The 19,728-nt window shown below is 41.3% G+C and overlaps 1 protein-coding gene across 1 annotated transcript in view; it reads right to left on the reverse strand.

Annotated features, from left to right (window-relative positions):
• The window catches only part of LOC126407762 (nuclear receptor ROR-alpha A-like), a 49,800-nt gene that overhangs the window by 18,799 nt on the left and 11,273 nt on the right, over nt 1-19,728 (reverse strand). Inside the window, exons 2-6 of the mRNA XM_050072989.1 lie at nt 6,343-6,428; nt 4,269-4,410; nt 1,881-2,149; nt 1,578-1,782; nt 179-300 (exon numbers count right to left, since the gene is read on the reverse strand). Of these exons, the coding sequence (XP_049928946.1) occupies nt 179-300; nt 1,578-1,782; nt 1,881-2,149; nt 4,269-4,410; nt 6,343-6,428 (824 nt within the window). The remainder of the gene's footprint in view (nt 1-178; nt 301-1,577; nt 1,783-1,880; nt 2,150-4,268; nt 4,411-6,342; nt 6,429-19,728) is intronic.

Consider the following 19,728-nt stretch of genomic DNA (forward strand, 5'->3'; position numbering starts at 1 on the left):
TACATACATATATATATATATATATATATATATATATATATATATATATATATATATATATATATATATAATAAATATATATATATATAAAATAGAATAGAACCACACAGGCACACTTATTACCTGGTTTTGTAATAATGCCACAACCTGCCCATACAGATAAAGGCAGTGAACACACCTTGCTCTGGTAGCTCTCCACCTCGTCCTGGAGGAAGTTCTGCCAACTCATCTGCTGCAGCTCCTCCCTCAGGTACTGACACGTCTCCAGGTGAGACTTTGAGATGAGCTGAGCTAGGTGATCTACAACAAGACACACAGCAGTGAGCTGGTGAACACTCACAAGGTCAGGGGGCATGATGATAAACAGAAAAAGAAACAGAAAGTCAGAACTGTGTTTGTGATGTTTTATACTGTGACGCATGAGACGAGTTTTGTCTTTTAGTCAAATCTTTATACTGTACACAACTGTGTCAACAAAATGTTTGCAAACGCAGCTCAGATAGGAAAAAAACCTTAAAGGAACATGCAGCAGCTATTAACCATCTCTGTGCAGCTGCTAATTGTTTCAGCAAGAATGAATGAATATGAAATAACACCAGAGATCAAAACAACACAGCACAAGGTACAAAAATAGAGTCAGCTAATCACTCCTGGATCAGGGGGCAGGGGCGGGGGTGGAGGGGTATTATGATAAATGCTTTTGTTAAAGAAAAAGAAAAAAAAAAAACGGAATAAAAAAGTCTCCAGGGAGAATAAAGAGATGATTTCCCTCATCGCGTGCCCTCCCACGTCCCACTTGGCCCTAATTAACAGACAGCTAATTACCACACAGAGATTTTAATGAGCTCTGAAGATGAGTTTCCAACCTCCTGCTATTTTAAACCACCTTTCTGTTTCTGTTTGCCCCACAGTTCCTCCTCTTACTTTCTTTCTTTTGTCTCCAATTCTTCTTTGTGGCCTCTTCTTCCTCCATGTCTTCTTTTTCTTCTCCTCCTCTCTGCTTCCATTCTTTCATGATATTTCCTCATCTTTCTGTTTGTTTTTCCCCTCCAGCTCCCTACAACCTTCTGCCATATGGTGAAAGTTTTCCTTTGTTCTTTTTCATAAGCACTACACATGCAACCAGAAGTGGATTTTGTATCCATTATGCACGGTCACAATGGGAATCAGAACGTTTTCTGGAGGGATGAACAAATCTTTCCTGCCCAAAAAGTTTTAGTGTAAAGGGGTATTCCAGTAATTCACTATTGAAGTTTTGTTTGGGGACAAGTGACAAATAGTCCAAATCAAAGCAGCAGAGGCAGAGATGTCCTTACTGGTAGTCCCTAGTATGGGTAACACTCCAAAAACACTGGGTCCTACATTTTCCAAAACACAAGTTAATAGCATCTTTATGATAAACTTTCCTTTCAAACCCAGTCTTTCAAACTCCACTCCCCGAATTTGTAGATTATTTAGAAAATATGTAATTTGTAGAGCAGAATTTGATTCATAGTCTTCTTTTGAATTTTGAGTTGAATATAATTGACAGTTTTAAACAGCAGGGAAGAGGTGATCTTCTATTTCTTCCTTCTCACCGAGTTCAGCCATGGACAAGGTGGGTGATGTGTCTCCGTCGCTGAAGGAGCAGTATGGGAAGAAGCCATTACTGGATCCGTAGTCACACAGCGGTTCTGGTTTGATGCCATTAATATCAAGTCCGGACTGGTCAGGGGATGGCTGAACGTCCAGGTAGAACCCCCGACCTTCTCCTCCTCCTTCTCCTCCTCCTCCAGAGTCTGCCTGTTTGTGGAAGAGAAGTCATATAGATCACACGGACTGTTGCTAATTCAATCCATTTTCAGGCGTAGTAACACCTCTGGAAAGTTAAAACCACAGACCTTGGACGATACTGATCCTCCCTCAGGCGAGTTTTGTTCCATGTAGCCCCCCAGCTCATCCGGCAGCTCCGTGAGGCCTGTGGAGGAGAGGCTGTAGTGAGGGGACAGCCGCTCAGCCTCGCCCGGGCTCGGGCTGCCGAGGCTGGGGTGAGATAGAAGGAGGGGCCCCTGCTGCTGCTGCTGCTGCTGCTGCTGCTGGAGGCGATGTTTTTGCACCTCAGCATACAAACTGTCCCTCTGCTTCTTGGACATGCGACCAAACTTGACAGCTGTGTTTCAGGTAGAGGAGAGGTAAGCAAAAAATTTCAAACAGAAGTTTATTCACTTTATTAATCCCCCTGAGGGGAAATTCAATGTTTTCACTCTTGCTTGTCAATTACACACAGGTCTGAAAGACACACACATGCACAAACAGGACCTATACATGCACAAAGTGGAGAGATCTCAGAGTGAGGGGGCTGCCCTTTGGTCAGGTGCCCCGAGCAGTTGGGGGGTTCGGTGCCTTGCTCAAGGGCACCTCGGCAGTGCCCAGGAGGTGAACTGGCACCTCTCCAGCCACCAGTCCACGCTCCATATTTTGGTCCGGACGGGGACTCAAACAGGCGACCCTCCGGTTCCCAACCCAAGTCCCTAAGGACTGAGCTACTGCCGAAGTGATGTATTATTACGTGAATATGTACAGTGATGATATTTGGCCTCTGACCTTGTCACTCCCTGCAGAAAACTAACAATTACAGGTAAGCAGAGATTGGGGAGTGATGACAATAACCTCCCCCAAGGAAAACACAATCCTTACGGCCTACAGGTAGGCACTGAACTATAACTGAGCAGATGGCAACTGGATCCAAACAGATTATCAAGATTCTGAAAATCTGCTACAACCTTATTATTCAAAACATTTCTGCATAAACAGTCACACACAGACGAGTAGCGCAGCTTGGTACCTAAATGGAATGCATTAGCAGAGTTCAAATGCATGTGCTTGTCCAGGCGTACGTTAGACTGTTTATGCAGAAGTGTTTTAGGACCTTCCCCAAACCACCCCCTACACCCTCTTCCTAACCACTTTCACTCCATTTCCACATTCACGCAGAGGGTCTAGCGAGGAGTGGAAGTGAGTTATAAAACCCTCCGACAGCGAGCCTGCACCGATGCCGACTTACTGACCACCTGCAACGCCATCACGTGTTCATCATGGAAGTCGCTCTGTACAAATAAAGTTCCGTGACTACCCTTACAAATGTAAACACTCAGCCTAAGATAGAATTTTACATTTCCATACAGATATTAACATCTTAAAGGTTACATTGTATTTAAGATAAAATATATCCCTCTTTAGTCATCTAAGCTTTATTTTTCTTCATAGATACAAAGAGTTACGACAGTTTCTCTTTCCACTGCAGAGAGGTAAGTTTTTCCCAAAGCTCGCTGCTGTGTTTATTTCCAACACCTTGATGAAGGGAGCTTCATTCAGCTGTGAAGGTGACTACAAACGGAGTTTGCTTCATTTTTTACCCGTGGTTGCCACTTGATTATACTGCACGAGTTTTGTTAGAAAACTGATTTTTTGATATAGTTTTGCTGTTGTTTAACACAACCCTTTATGACTCCAATTCATCAAAAACGTTGGCTGTTTTTGGATTCTTCAATCAACATGGAAGCATGCAAGAAAAACAAAGTTGTCTTCAGGAAAATGAATGTAACATGGGGAGAGTAACTGATTTAAAAGTTGTTATTTTGTGGGTGACATGCCCTTTTAAAAATATCATACCTGCAACTTCAACTGTTCTTGTCTACAATTATAACAAATAAACATTTTATAACATTGCATTTGGTCCCTGTATTAATTCAAAAGTTTAAATTTTAAATTCTAAATGAAATGTGCGAAGGGGCTTCACAGTTTTGCCATCAGTATCCTTAACTCAACCAAGTGATTGATGAGTTTTAAACCACAGACAGACAATGTGCTGATTTAATCTGTTAAGTGTTTTGTAATAACTCTATTTACCTGTTTTACTGGCTGTTTGTCTGCTTTTTACAATGTTGTCTTTTGTGTTTGGTGAGCCGAAGACAAATTTCCACCCATGGGGGACAATAAAGAAATATTCCATATTCTGTAGTACCACCTGTTATGGCCCCCCACAGCTAACATAGAGAAATGAAACTGAGATTGATCCTGCATCAAGCAGAGCAGGTTCCTTTGATAAACTAGTTATTCATTGTTGCATTAAACAGGAACACAGACAACATGTTGCACACAGCCAGACACTTCTGCTCTGCTGGTTCATCTGCAGGCTAACATCTTGCAAAACGCTGACCGCCAGATGTTCCTGCAGGTGAGTGTGTATGTGTGGTCATTAGTTTGTTATGCCTGTGTGTATGTCTCACCGTCTCGGGACATGCCCACAGCCAGACATTTCTGCAGACGGCAGTGCTGGCAGCGGTTGCGGCTCGTTCGGTCGATCACACAGTTTTTCTGGCGAGGACACGAGTAGGTGGCGTTGCTCTGCTGACTCCGCCTGAAGAAACCCTGTGAGTTGAGGGAATAGTCATATGAGTAATATTTAAGAGTTTTTAGTTATAAATACAGTTGTGTTCAGTTAGTGTCACACCGTGATCAGGCCTTCATTCATCTTTTTAAGACATTGAAAAGATATTACATCTTTTTTAGACATATGTTTTTTTGCTCTGTTTTCCCAGCTTTTTTCGACCGTTTCCCCTAACCAAGATCTCCTGTCTCCATGATACACACTGCCTCCCATCAGCCTCCCTGTCTGTGTTTGTACACACATAAATCTCCATCCGCTGCTCATTGGCTGTGAAATGAGCCTCCAGCTGCCAACAGCAGCTGCTGCAGCTGCACACACTAACTGTTTGGGGAACTGTTCTAACCAGGAGAAGATTTTTTGTGCCAGGCTGTTGTGACTGATGGTCCAAACTGAACGTCAAACGTTTCCTCTGATTCTGTTAATGAGAGTCAGATTGTGAATGGGCCGCTGGCAGGCTGAGATGGAGAAATCAGCTTCAGGTGATAACATGAGAACTGTATTGTGTTTTCTGTGTAAATGCTGGAATCATTAAAGTAAAAGACAAACTATGGCCCCTTTTACACTGCCTGTTCAAGGCAGGAATGTTGCACTGTTATCTTGCCTCAGTCTATAAAAGGAACAGTCCGGAATGGGGGGACAGAGTTGTCTCACCTTTAAGCCAGCAGCGGGGGTAGTAATAGCGTTAAATTGATGTCTGTGAAGAAGGGACAGCCAGCACAATGGGACCATAGACGAAATGAGTGTGACATTTTGACGTGTGCAGCCCACAGCCAGGAGATATAAAAGCAGCTAGAAACAGTTAGCAGCTAACTCAAAGAAGAAGTACATCAGCCGAAAATGTCCGCAAACTTGGAAGATAATGAGGTCAAGAGGTCTTCACCCTCTGAGCAGAGGACATCAGCCATCATATAACAGGGACTAACAGGGTTAATAATTGTTATTGCCATGTTAATGCCATTGTTATTGTTTAGCTACTGACACGTCTGGTACATGTCAAGGGCCTGACACACCAAGCCGACGTTTGGCTGTTTGTCAAGGTTAGGCTACTTGTGAACCTCTGCCACCCTCGTCGGTGCAGTGTGTCCCGCGCTGTTGGCCCTATTTGGCACTACTTGGCCCTTCTACCACTGAAACTCAAGCTGCACAATGGTGATGGCACAGCAGAGCCTGACGGTGAAGGAAATCATTCTGATTGGCAGTTCAGCTCAGCGCATGAAAAGAGAAACAGAGGTGAGGAAAGTAAACAAAGAGCTAAAGTCAAGAGAGAGTTTGGTCAAACAAAATAGGTACGATTATTCCTCTTTAGCCATTGAGCTCTTTAGCAGAAATGTTTCATAATGGTTTGTGTTATCTTTCACTGGCACACGGTAAATATGCTCTGTTCTGTCAACACTGGATTGTGTTGTTAATGTGCTAACTGGCTAGCGTCAAGACAGTCTTCCGGTTTCCCTTTTTGAATGATGATTATGGACGATCGCCGTCTGCTGGTATGGAGGGGTATGTCCTCTCATTCGGGGGCAGAACATATGCTCTTGTTGGCTGTCTGTTGTAGTGTGTTCATGTGCAACTTTTTGTCCAAGACAAGATGATGTGAGCTGGTTCTCTGACAGCTGTTTCAAAATGTTTACACCGGCCCACTCCTATACTGTATAGTACTGCTTACAAGGCTGTCACTGCAGTCTACACCAAAAACCAAAAACATCCCACAACAATTTGTATTCTAATCCTAAAAATGAAGCCATTAAACTGAATAATGTCTTTAAAAACCTGAAAATGACTAAACAGATGTAAGGAACATTTATGACATAAATGAACCATTTATCTTTTTGATTTTCAGATGACAGCAGTTTAACACTTTGTGAGAGGAGGCAGGACAGGAAGTGAGATGATGAAGAGGAGAGGGCGGGGCTTACCTTACAGCCCTCACAGGTGATCACTCCGTAGTGGATCCCTGATGATTTATCTCCACAGATCTTACAGGGAATGATTTCAATCTGAGCTGCAGACACACACACACACACACACACACACACACACACACACACACACACACACACACACACACACAGAAATAAATTGTCAGGAACACACACTCAAAACCTTAAAACACATCTGTCAGCAGCTGCATCAGAAACAGTCGTGGAGGTTTCATTCCCAAGGCAGCTTTATTTCCAGATTTGTTTCCTATCAGATGGCATGAAGGTGATTATGTTTGAATCTGTTTATTTAAAACATGTCATTAATAGAACTCCAAAAGGAAAAGCAACTTCAGCAAACATCCCAAATGTTTAAAGCTTAACACAATAACCAGAGGTGATGAATAAACTGTTCCCTCTACTCTAAGATGATGAAGAAACACCACACCAATACAGACACAAGATGAGATGTTGAGGGTTAAACTGTATTTTAATGCATTTGATTATAAACTAATTTCTGGATGCAAGTGTTAAAAACAATGCGGGAACATAAGAACATAGGCATGGGCTTTTTAAGCCTTGGGCGTGGAATTTTATCTATGGAAGATTACTGTAACAATTAATTTCATTACACAAAACAAAACCCCATGTCATTCCAGCAGCAATGTGAATTTGTGACTGTCGCAACACTTGTTCAATAAAAGGTTTTGATGCAAATAGATTCTCTGGCAGCATATGAATTTTCGACAACTGGTTAGTGGGACCCTGTTGCATCTGAGGTAAGTTGGTGAATAGCCAAAGCTACTGTAAGCTTTTTTATTTAGTTTCCTTAATGCAAAATACTAAGAGTGAATTTGAATTCCCTCTGATAAACAGTAATGCAGTGTATATGTCTAGGACTTTTATTGTGCAAGGTAAGAATGGAAGGAGTAGATCTGGTATGCACTGCCTAGTGTCAAGGTTGAAAGAAGTTATAAAGTTTGCCATCTTAGTTCAGACTGCAGAGCCTCCATGTTAATTTATAATCCTCATAAAACTAGCCACAACTTGATTGCTTGATGCCTTTATCTGCAGTGCAAAAGATCTGAAAAATCTACCAAGTTCTGAGAAAAACAAACAAACAAAAAATTACGCAGCTTTTTCATCATGTGATGCTCGCGATCTGTGTGAAAGTACTCATGCAAGACAAAAAACAACAGTTTGAAAAAACATATATACTGACATCTGAAATTTGGTCGCTCATCCTGACTTCCTCTTTTGTTCTTGTCATAATTCCTGCAGCCACTAGAAGGCGCTGCCATGTGAACATAAACAGATGTCATTTTGAGGCATTCATTGGAACAACTGATTGTGCCACTCCTTAGTCTCCTTGTATCCAGTACGGGACCATCTTAAAATGACCTGTCACTCGGACCTCCATAACATGCACAGAGGATGTATAAATGCAACACGAAACCCTCTGTGTTGTATTTTGATACTGAGTGCTTCACAAGGGCATTATACAACAAGAAAGACAACAAAAAGACAAAGTGATAATGTGAGCCCAAGGTTAAAAGTGCAACTAGCAAAACTATTTGCACAAAAAAAAAGTCAGCAGACCATAGAGGAGCAGGCAGAGCATTCCAAAATTCAGGTGCTACCACCGCAAAACTCACTCCCCACAGGTCTAAAGGCAAGCGCAATGAACAGACAACAAATTTTGCGTATTTGAACGATGAGATCAAGCTGAAGAATACAGGTGAAGTAGTTCAGCCACATAAGGGGGAGCCTGACCGTGTAATGTTCAGTGAGTAATGCCTGGTTCACACTACACGATATCAGCGGGATTATAGCCCGACACAGCAGCTTTTTGTGGAGGATTCCGTGAATGTCAACACTTTGCATGAGGAGCTTCAAATGTAACACCTGCCATCTGCTGGCACTTTTTACATTGCTACAACAACATTTCGGCTGGCACAGGAACAGACACAGTGACTGAAATAATAGTAATAATAATATAAATAGGACAAGACTAACCGGGAGACATCACCATCATACCATCGTGTAGTGTGTCATGTCTGTCGGCCAAGTCACGGTACGATTTTATGACTCCACAATCGCCTAATGTGACATAGTGACTGCGAGAACGGACAGAAATGTTGTGTAGTGTGAACCACGCATAAGAATGAGAATTTGGAACTGGATCCTTTACATGACAGGGAGTGAAGAGATTTCAGTAGAATATCATTTGAAACTCTCAAAAGTACAGTGTCAGTAGAGTGCTGCTTTCTAAACCCTGACTAAAAGTTGTGTAAATATTGTGTCTTTCCAATGCAGTTGTGTGTTGATTAGCAACCACCTTCTCCAAAATTTTAGACAGCAGTGGTAGTTTAGAAATAGGTGGACTGTTCGAGGGCCGATTCTTGGCAAAAAAATTAAAAATAGAGATAATGGAATTACATCAACAGGGGAACAAGACAGGACAGCTTCATTTCCCTGATCAAGTCCATTAGATCACGTAAACTGATGGATTGGAAGGTGTCCATAACAGTGTGAGATATAGAGGGACTACAGTTGGGTGGGCAAGTCCCAGAGTGAATAGTGAACCTAAGAGCCATTACCATATCAACAAAGAAGGTAAGGAACAACAACATCTGAACTATAATGAAACATTACATGAACTTTTGAAATTCAAAATATTTCGTTATGTAATTACCCACTGAACGTTCCTATTTGTCTAAAGATTTTCCAACACTAACACAGTTTATCAAAGACGTTTCGTTGCTGCGGTGCTTGAACTTAAACAAAAGTTGTTCACACTTTGCTCCTGTCTTTGTTTTTAAGAGATCAGTTCAGAAGTGAAGGTTTTCAGAGTGACAACAGTTTCTCAGCACCTCAGACTGAATCTGAAAACACACTGACTCACTGACTGTGTGTATTTATACACTCAGCAGCTTGTAACAGAGTGACAGCTCGGCTCTGAGCGGTTATATTTAGCAGAGGGAAGTTATGTAAGTCTGCAGCCACATGAACACAAACACACACATTAATACTGTTACTACACACAAGCTTTTACCCACCCCACCCCCCAAACACACAAGGTGTAGAGAGTTCTTGAGAGGAAAGGAGAATCGGCTCCCAGCTGTTTGTCTGCAATACAAAAAGGCTCCACTCTTTTGTCTAGGTTACAATTCTACTCTTGGATCAAATGTAGTTTTCATCTATTAACATAGCAACAACATGAAAGTGTAAAAAAAGCTTGCTTGTGTTGGCTTTAAAGGGACAGTTCACACCAAAATCAAAAATACATATCTTTCCTCTTACCTGTAGTGCTATTAGGGGTGGGAATATTTGGGCACCTCACGATTCGATAACGATTACGATTCAGGGGCTACGATTCGATTATAAAACGATTATTGATGCATTTTTAATTTATGTATATTGATGCACTTTTTCACAACACATTTCTTTTACCAAAGGTAACAACAGGTATCTTAAATCACAAGATAAAATGCGTAGTTAGAGTAACGAATGATTCGGTGGCGCACACGTCCACGCATCACATGTAACTGCGATCCTACCTGCCTTCAACAGTGAGGCCATGACTTCTGTTTTGGTTTGGTTGTAGAGTGTCGGTGAAATAGCGTCGGGATGGGATGGTATATCTGGGCTCCAGTGTATGCAGCAGTGCTCGAAATCCCTGATTTTTCACGACAGAATAAGGACGCAAATCCTTGGCAATAAATGCCGTGATGGCCTTCGTAATTCGCGTCACCTTTTCAGATGAGGGTGGCAGCTTTCTAATTGCTTCCTCGATTGTTCTCTGGTCGGTAGCGCCACTAGTTGCCGCAGCAACAACAGCCTGCCGTCTCCCTGACTCCTCCGTCAGGTGGAATCGAGTTACATGGCTTCTCATGTTTGTTGTGTTGCCAAAGTATTTTATTTTAGCACGACACAGCTTACATATAACGTGGCTCTTGTCCAGTTCGCTTCCGCCGTCAATGTTGTAGAAGGAGCTGTTAAATTAGAAGGAGCTGTTTGGATCTCACGGCGAGGTGGGTGGCGGTCAGCCATGTTTGTTTTCCTCTGTGCGCGTCGGCGTGTCTGCTCCAGGTGCGCATCCCAAAGTGTCCCGGAGATGACACGTACCGCGCTTCTTATGGTGCGTTCCAGGCAACCCGTAACTCGTGTTTTCACAACCTGTAACCCATGAAAGTGCACTGGAACGGCAGTCAAACCCGTAACTTCCCACCCGTGAACTCGTACCAGATCGATGTACTCCCAGTTACGGTTTCTGACGTCACACAGCCCTGTAAACCAATTACCTTACTCCTCTAAACAACAATGGCAGCCCTATGGATGCGGTGTTGATGCAGGTGATACATGGTGCGAAATAGACATAAAATAACCCTAATGTTAACGCATTATTGGCAGCCGCTCTAACAGCTGGTTTCTAGTGCAAGAATAAATCAATACAAAATACGTTTCCAAACACACAGATAACGTAAAAAATAGCCTATAATAGCATCTGTGACCCTATCCTCCTCCGTTTCACTCAAATGAGCAAGGAGCAGGTACCTTTGGCGATAGCAATAATGGGGAAGCACAAACAAACGGTTCGCCATGTTCAACGTTAAACAGGAAGTAACTGGCAGTTTGCCGTAACTTTCCTGGAACGCTACAAAGTCGTAACTCGTGACTTGAAGTCGTGACTTACGAGTTCAAAAGCCTGCCTGGAACGCACCATTAGTTCAGCATTATTTAGAACCTTCTGTATTACTCTAACTAACAGATTTAAATAATCGAAATTTGGACGTTTGTGAATCGATTCAGATTCGTCCACGTCCGAATCGCGATGCGTCTAAGATTCGGAAATTTCCCCCACCCCTAAGTGCTATATCACTCTAAATTATTTTATGCGAGTTGCCGAATGTTGTCGGCAACTCGTGGTGTCTGCCTTCTCTCCAATATAATTAAACTACATGACACTCGGTGGTGCTCAAAGCGCCAAAAAATATATCTGAAAAACTCAACAGCAATGTCTCTTTTCAAAAATCATGACCCAGTTACTCAAGATAATCCACAGACCTTGTTGTGAACAGTTTCATGTAGGAACTATTTTCTTTCTAACTACACCTGCAAACCGTATCACCATGTAGAAGGAAGCGTGCATCTACTCATGGATGAGAGGCTCTAGCTCATGACAGCACGAGAGGTAAACAAATATTAATGATGTCCTTGCAGTGCAAGAAAGGACAGCAGACAAGACTGTTTGTTTATTGTACCAGCGCTTCCAAGACAAACTTTTTTGTTGCCCTAAGTAGGCACAGTTTCACAACAGCCCTAAGACTTTGCAGTACATGCATGCTTCCTTCTGCATGGTATAAGATTAAGTTAAATTGTCCTTTTTTTCAATGACATCAAGAAAGTTTTTGTACCTTTGTAATTTGTGTTCACCACAGACAGTATTTATCAATTAATTTTTTAATTTTTTTTTATATCAGTAATTCTGGCCCACATTTTAGGAAAATAGTCCACTGTTGGCAGTATGGACGTGTGTGTGTGTCTGTCTGTGTGTCCGTGTGCCTGTGCATGTCTTTCTCCTCAGTAAATCTTTGCCACAGCAGCCAATCTGACCACAGTGTGAAGAGAAAGACAAAAACTGGCCCATCATGACTCACCACAGACCAAAAGGCCAAATTTCCTTACCTATCTACCTTACTCATAGCCCCAATGATACCTTACATGAATTATGGGTGCAACTTCCAGCGCTAAACCAGAATCAGTGTTTTCTAATTGTAACAGTAACTAATGGTACACTAATCCTCTTTTCTGAAGTGAGTGGGAAAGAAAACATGTGAGACATATCACCTGTGGCACCTCAGGTGGAATAATGTTTTATTAGCTATCATCTCTGACATCTCAAAGCACTGGTTGTTTGTCTTTTCAACCAGAGCATTAGCGATTAGCTTGCCTCGCTATGTTAGCATATTGTTATATCAAATGAAGCCCGAGTAGCTTAGAGTAAATATCTGAACCTTCTACAAGATGATTTATGATTTCAGTATTAATTTTAGCACCAGTGCTACAGAAGGACATTTTAGAAAATACAAATTTAATGTTTGTAAAGTATCTGTTAAAAAACATAATAGTCATCATTTAGGGCCATTAGTCGACTAGTGGCCCGCATGTTTACGATATTAATTTAATTAGCAAATTCTATATATTGGGCGGGGCAACACAGTGGTTTGAGTTCAAGGTGTGAGAAAGAATAGTATAAGTAACATTGTTAACACTGTGCTACATTACAGAGAACTACAAAGCTTTAGCCTACTAGTGATCCTTCATTAATATAGACCTATATTTTAACTACAAGTGCACGTCACACATTGAGCGAGCCGCCTGTTAATGACACTGTCGGCAAAGCAGTAATGATTGTGCTCAGTGGGTAATGGGCATGTAGCTACTAACATGTTTCAGATGATACATAATGTTTGTAGTCGATGAATGATAGGCAAATGTTTGCCTGCAGAGTTTACATATCACCTTGGGTTCGTCCTTCACCTTTTCAAAATGTTCCCACACTTTGGATTTCCTGTCCGACATGTTATTAACTAGCCTGTGGAATAACTGCAGCTACCAGCCCTGTAAATTAGGGGCCGTACACATGCCGCGTCTTTAACTGCCTGGAAAACGCGAAATTTGGGCGCTGTGCGCAACTCTTGTGCCTTTTTTCTTGTTGACTAATGTCCTCTGTGGTTCAGTCGACTATTACGGGGCAGCCCTAGTATTTTCTAAACTGAAGGCGCATTAGTTTCAACAAGAACCACCATTGGCTAGGGTTGAGCCTAATACTCCAATGAAACAAGTATCTGGTACAGATAATGTTATTTTTAGTACGGGTATAATACGAGTAAAATGTATGGTTATCTGTACTCTTGATAAAGGAAAATCCTCATTTTGGTGGCTATGTTTAATCTATTACTTTTGTGATATAACATAATCTGGAGCTCAATTCTGAAGCTGTTCTATAAATAGGTTTCTTATGGGTACTAAATATTGCAACTTCTGATCAACCCAAATAAATTTCAGGCTTAAAATAACAACTACTGACTAGGCCCAATCCACTTCATTTAAACCCCACCCAATTCAGGCATAAACACCCATTCCAAGTGCAGATACAGATAATTTAGTTGGTTAAATAGATACAGATACAGATACAGATACAGATACAGATAGACAGATACAGATACAGATGCTGTACTTGCTCATACCTTCCATTGGAGGTAAGTCACTAAGATTAGCCACTGAGACTACCCATAGAAAGTCAAATCAACTAATTACTTCCCATGGTCTCACTGCAAGTTTTACCCATAATCATTTCAGTCAGGGCCACTTTAGTCAAAGAAAACTTTACTTCCATTGCAGTATTATTATATTTGGTGGTATGGCTCTGTTCTGGGGCCTCTCTGCCATTCCTTGGGCCTACGCAGAAAGCCCAAGGTAGAGAGAGTGCACCTCTTTGTTCCAGTTACGGTTTGTTAACTTTATTCGATACATGAACTTATTGTGCTTTGGCTCAATATATGAAATCTGTCAGTAAATTTTGATTGTGTTTATTGAACTGAAGCATTTCGATAATAAACAGGGACAGATGGACATATTTCAGATATAGCAGAAATTTTGGCATTAATAAATGTTTCAAAGTCAACAACAAATGAAAACCTCACACATACACACCAGTGGCACAAGCACACCACTGAAGCCACACACACACCCACACACACCCATACACACATGCACGTACGCACACACACACACACACACACACACACACACACATGCAGGCGTCTGTGCTGCAGTTTCCTCTCTGCAGTAATTAGCTCTCTGAGTGTTAATCCCGTCTGAATTCAACATTTCAACATCAAAGAGGACGTTCAACAAAGCCACCGCCTGAAATTATAGCTGATGTGAGAGCAGCAGATATTTATACACAGCCAGCCGCAAACACAAACATCTGCTTTGTTTTTTAAGTCCACCAGCCCCCCTCTACCCATCCTCACCCACCCCCAGGCTCACTGTGAAGGCTACTGAGGCTTATTATCTTTCTTCTTGTCTGGCCAACAAAATAAAACAAATGAGTGATGAAGAGGAGGACAGGAAGTTTATACGATAGCAAAACAATGATGGAGGTTAACCTGCTGTTGAGTTGGTTTCAAGTCACATCCAATAAAACAAAATGCATTTTTTATCGTTCATTGTCCTGGAGAAGCATCTCTGGTGTAAAGTGGAATGAACAGACACTGAATGAATGATTTGTAGTTTTTCAGTCAGTAATGTTCAATAAAGAAATGCTTACTCCTCCTGCTTTTAACAGCAAATCAGAGGTCACTTAAATTCTTGATGTATGTCATATCAACCTCATGTAATATCCCATCAAACACTGCTGCTGTATCTTACTAAAATGCACAAAACCAAGAGGAAACCTGACACAGAGCTGGTGTGTCAGTATCCAATGCTGTGTTTCAACTAAACTTTCTGACACTCTTAAGTCCATACAGTAGTGTTTGTTTGACCAGGGTTAACTAAAACTCATGGCACACACATTACGCTCTATACATACAGGAGTCAGGCTACAGTACTGGGGATGTGCTGGGCTGTCCTACAGAGCTGACCCGTGTTAACGCCGGAAGGAAGTATATAGTATACAGTATTTGATCCTGCAGTTTTCACAGCCAAGCCTCAATTTAGTTTAGTTTAGTAACAAGTTTAAAGTAATATTTCATCCGTTTGACATTTCAATACTTCTACTCTCTCCTCCTGAAAGTTAAGGCCTTTACACACCAGGAGTGTGAAGAATAACTGACATAATACTTGCCTGCACGTCAAAACAAGCGTCATAGCGGCTGTAGTCTCGCTCACCAGACCTTTCTCAAGAAAAGAAAGGTCTGGCTGGGCCGACTCTCACTTTAAGATTGGAGAAAAAAACGCCCCGGCTGCTTGTATTTCTTTCAACCAATCACAATCGTTCTTGGTGGTGCCACAGCAACGGTGCGCTTGCAAAAATATTGCGGGGAAACAGGTTTTGGTGTAACACGCCCACAAAAATATCGCCTACAGGACGCGAACCATGGCAGAAAAATGGCTACATCCCCGCAAGATCAAACACCGCAAAAGTTAGTAAAGGACGTGTTGAAAACTGCAACCGGAGGTGGTAGGGCGGGACTTCAGCGGGTGGCTCGTTCCGCCCAATGAGAGGCTGATCTTTGCAGCGAACTTCCGCCCACTCAGACTAGCGGCTGTCATGTGAGTTTGTGTGCCATTTGCAACACTTGTACAATAAAAGATTACAGTTACAGTGCATCAATACCCAGTTGTTTTTTAGCTTTTGAATCTATGTGGCCAAAGTACTGATGTGCACTGAGACAGTTCAGATTATAGACTGTATATAAAGACATGACAGCTCCCCAAAAGTGAAGCCAAAAGATCTTGACCTTACTGGCTGCAGTATAGGTCATAAACCCCACCCCCTCCATGTTGGTGGATAGGGCTGGGCGATATGGACAATCTTGGTATTCTCAGGCTGAATGACGATACACGATATACATGTCAGTATTTTCTACGAAATGGGCCCCAAATCCCCTCTTATTTTTGCTGCATGTGTTTTTTCATCATACAGCAGGGCAGGTAAAAGAAGTTAACCTGTTTGAGTTCAGCTTTTTACAGAGATGCAGTAAGAGTCTGTTGTCTGCAGCTCTTCATCTAACATCTCACGGTGGCTGTTTCTGCTTTTACTTGTCCTCCCTGCCATATTATTAGACTTGCCTTTATTGATGAAAAGCCGCTAAAAAAGTTCTGCTAGTTCAGTGATCATTTCATTTCCTATATTCTTCACAATAAAAGTCCCCTGTTTTTTTTAATAAAAAACTTTTATTGTGAAGCACCAAAATAAGGAAACGTTGAGTTTTCGAGCAGCAACTTCCCACAACTTCTAATACTGCTGATATTGAAAGTGAATCAGTGAAATAAAGCAGAGATCTAAAGTAAAAACAGGACACAGGAGAGAAACTAAACTCCAAATTACAGAGATTTAGTTAGAAGCTACTAAAGTACTGAGAGCTGAACAGAGAGACTATGAAAAACACCTCCCTCTCTCGTCTCCTGCAGACAGAGGTGAGTCGAGTCTCACAACACATGATTTGTTTGAGAGAGAGAAGGAGAGTTTTGGACCTTCTGCAGAGAAGGTCCATCTCTGGCGCAGCTCGGCGTGGCATGGCACATCTAAACCGACAATGGAAATGCAAATTGGCGCAGCATGGCTTTACCCGGCACTGCTGAAAGTGTGAGTGGAGAAGACCCACAGTATTGTACATGTGCTACTGCCAAAATTTCATTCATCTCACAGACTGATTTAGCGTAGAACATGCAACATATAGACCGACGTCGCACTGTAGACTAATGAACAGACAGATTAAACAGAGAAGCAGCTCTGTGTCTCTCTGAGTGTTGCTGGAAAACTTGTAAGTGAGTGAGTGGAGCAGAGCTGTGCGGAGAGAATGTGAGAGGAGGGATGCACACTAACGTGTTATGCAATGCAACTTGACCCTATCGATATAAATGGTACTGTCTAAATCTATATCTTGCTTGAAAATGTATCAATATATTGTGTATAGTCGTTACATCACCCAGCCCTATTCTTGGATGAGACATGGGCCAAACTTAAAAATCAAGCTACACCTCAAATACATTTTTCCCAACAAAGTGTGTTCAAGTATTCCTTTTTTTCTTTTTTTTTTAAAATAAGTTTGGTTTTGGTTAGTTATTTGATACTATAAAAAGGGGGGTTGATGTCATGATCGACAGCTGTGTGTGCCAATTGGTGCACTGTAAATAATTTCACTGTAAAATAACAGTAAAGAGCTGGCAGCACAGACGCCAGCAATATCCCGTAATTTTACAGTATTCATACTGTGAAATGACTTTACAACATATTACTGTAAAACAGAAATATGGTATATCTCTGTATTTCTACAATATACAGTAAAATACTAGCAGCACAGACGCCAGCAATATACCGCAATTTTACAGTATACTGTTTCATGTTTTCATAATCTATTACTGTAAAAATTAAATGCAGCATATTTCTGTGATTTTTTTGGATTTACAGTAACATCCTATTTGGCGTGTTCCTTTAAATCCTAACAGTTCACTTAGACAGGCAAAGTTGATAATACAGTAACTTAATTTAGCACTTTAGAGATGAACTAAAATATCAGTCTTCAATGGGCAGTGTCAACATGAATAATGCTGCCGTCCTGTTGGATGAGCCCATGAGATTTTGAGAAGGAAACAAAAGCAGCCTACTCGTATCTGCTTTGAACTATGGCAATAAACTAAAATTCTTAAATTGGGCTTGTCAGAGACTTCCCCTACCCCTTTCTAAACATGAAAACACATGAGATTAGAGTCTCATCCATACTTGATTTTGGGCCAATGTCGACATTGGGAAATAAAAAATTCCAGTCACAATATCTCAATATATTAATTAACAAGCATGTCGTTCCTCAATTGCAAACCATTTTATTAATCTTACCAAAGTAAATCAACAAAAACACCCATAAATACAGGCTAACTGTTTGAGCTATTCAAATCTCCCTCTCACTGATAAATGACATATTAAAACTAGCTTGACTGCCTGTTGAGCTTCAATTTGATATCAAACATTCTTGGCAATATGAACAAGATACTGGCAAAGAAAATAAGACTTTAATTATCGTTTTGTTTGTAGATGCAAGACCCAATCAGTGTTGTTGAAGCAGGACTTGTTGATGTGTAGCACATGTCATCCAAATTCTGCGTCCTCCTCTGTAAAAACTCCTTTCCAAATGACCGTTTTTTAAAGTCTCTACAGGAGTTAATGGCAAATCATTTCCATCGATTTTCTAAAAGAAAATTGACTGTGAAAGAAAAAGCACTAGCCTAATGTTAGAATTACATGACAAATGTTTTATCAAACTTCTGACTGCGCTTGAAATTCTCCATTCAAGACCCAGTTTCCAAAAAATACTTAAGTATCCTGTAGTTTAAAAGAACAGCATGCTGTTAAGGGCAATTGCTTACAGTGTGGGCTCACAATCAATGGTGATTGTCATGATTGGTTGGATGAGTGTCTGGGCAGGAATTCGACATTGTGGAGAAAGCTACTGCACAGACTCTGGTTCCAAATGACATCACCAGCACAAGATGGCAGCGGCCATATCTGAGATATTTTGGCAGGTACAGTGGGGTTAAATGGAGACACTTTATATACAGTCTATGGCTCAGACACTGACAGACAGCTGCTGCTGACATGAGTTCATGATGCAATGGTGAACACAAGCTGTAGTCCACTTTTACTTTCTTGAGCAGCATGAGGTGCCTTGCTCATGAGTGGTACATGAAGGAGAGACAAACTTCTTATCTCCCCTCTCTCTCTGAGATGTTTGCAGCAGGTTCTTAATCTCCTCGTCCAGCTTCCACATAATCTCGGAGTGGATGTAATAACGGCAGACATATGGCAGCGCACATGGAACACCAACACACTCGTTCAGCCTGTCAGCAGATGAAGCAACAGCTTGTTCAACAGCCACAGTTGGTGGTTCACCTAATAACATCTCCAGCAGGTGGGCACAGTAATCTGCAAACTAAGTCTCTTTATGTTCATATATATTTACTCTAAGATTAACATGAAGCTCAGCAAAAAACTCAACATATTTATACTTCTGTAGAATGCTTTGCTGGGGCAATGTTCAATCTGAAATCACAAAAAAGTTGAATAGTGTTGTGGGGACAAGAACAAATGGAATGAATTGATTCTGTATTTGTCGGCACTCCTATTTTCCGACACACCTGCTAGCCTGCTGCTTATTCTCTGGGTGTTCTTCTATGAGTGACCAGAGTAGACACAACTGGAACCCCAGTCCCGACCGCTTCGACAACTTGGCACTCATTAATATACAATGAAATTCTATTTTTTCCAGTTGATGCCACAGATGCTGATAAGTAGTAAACCTAAACTCCCTGGTTGTGTTTAAAATTGCTTACTAATGTACTACATACTGCACACTAAATCTGCACTGCATACTGCCTACTAAATTAATGATTAAGAATGCCATTAGTAGCAGACTGTTCACACTAAAGTATTCCCAAGCAATAGACCTACACATTTTCTGCACCACAACTGTATCCATCACAATGCTCCCAGGCCCAGCTACTGATAAAAGAAGACTGCTTACCACAAAAGTAAATCAACATTACCTCTTCCACTCATTTAAACAGTTCAAAGGATTATTTTCTGTAAAAACTATTTCATAGTCTAGGGTTAAATATTTTTTCTACAATACATTATGTATGTGAGTTCTTGCA

The sequence above is a fragment of the Epinephelus moara genome, chromosome 1 (assembly GCF_006386435.1).
Source record: "Epinephelus moara isolate mb chromosome 1, YSFRI_EMoa_1.0, whole genome shotgun sequence".
Taxonomy (NCBI): domain Eukaryota; kingdom Metazoa; phylum Chordata; class Actinopteri; order Perciformes; family Serranidae; genus Epinephelus; species Epinephelus moara.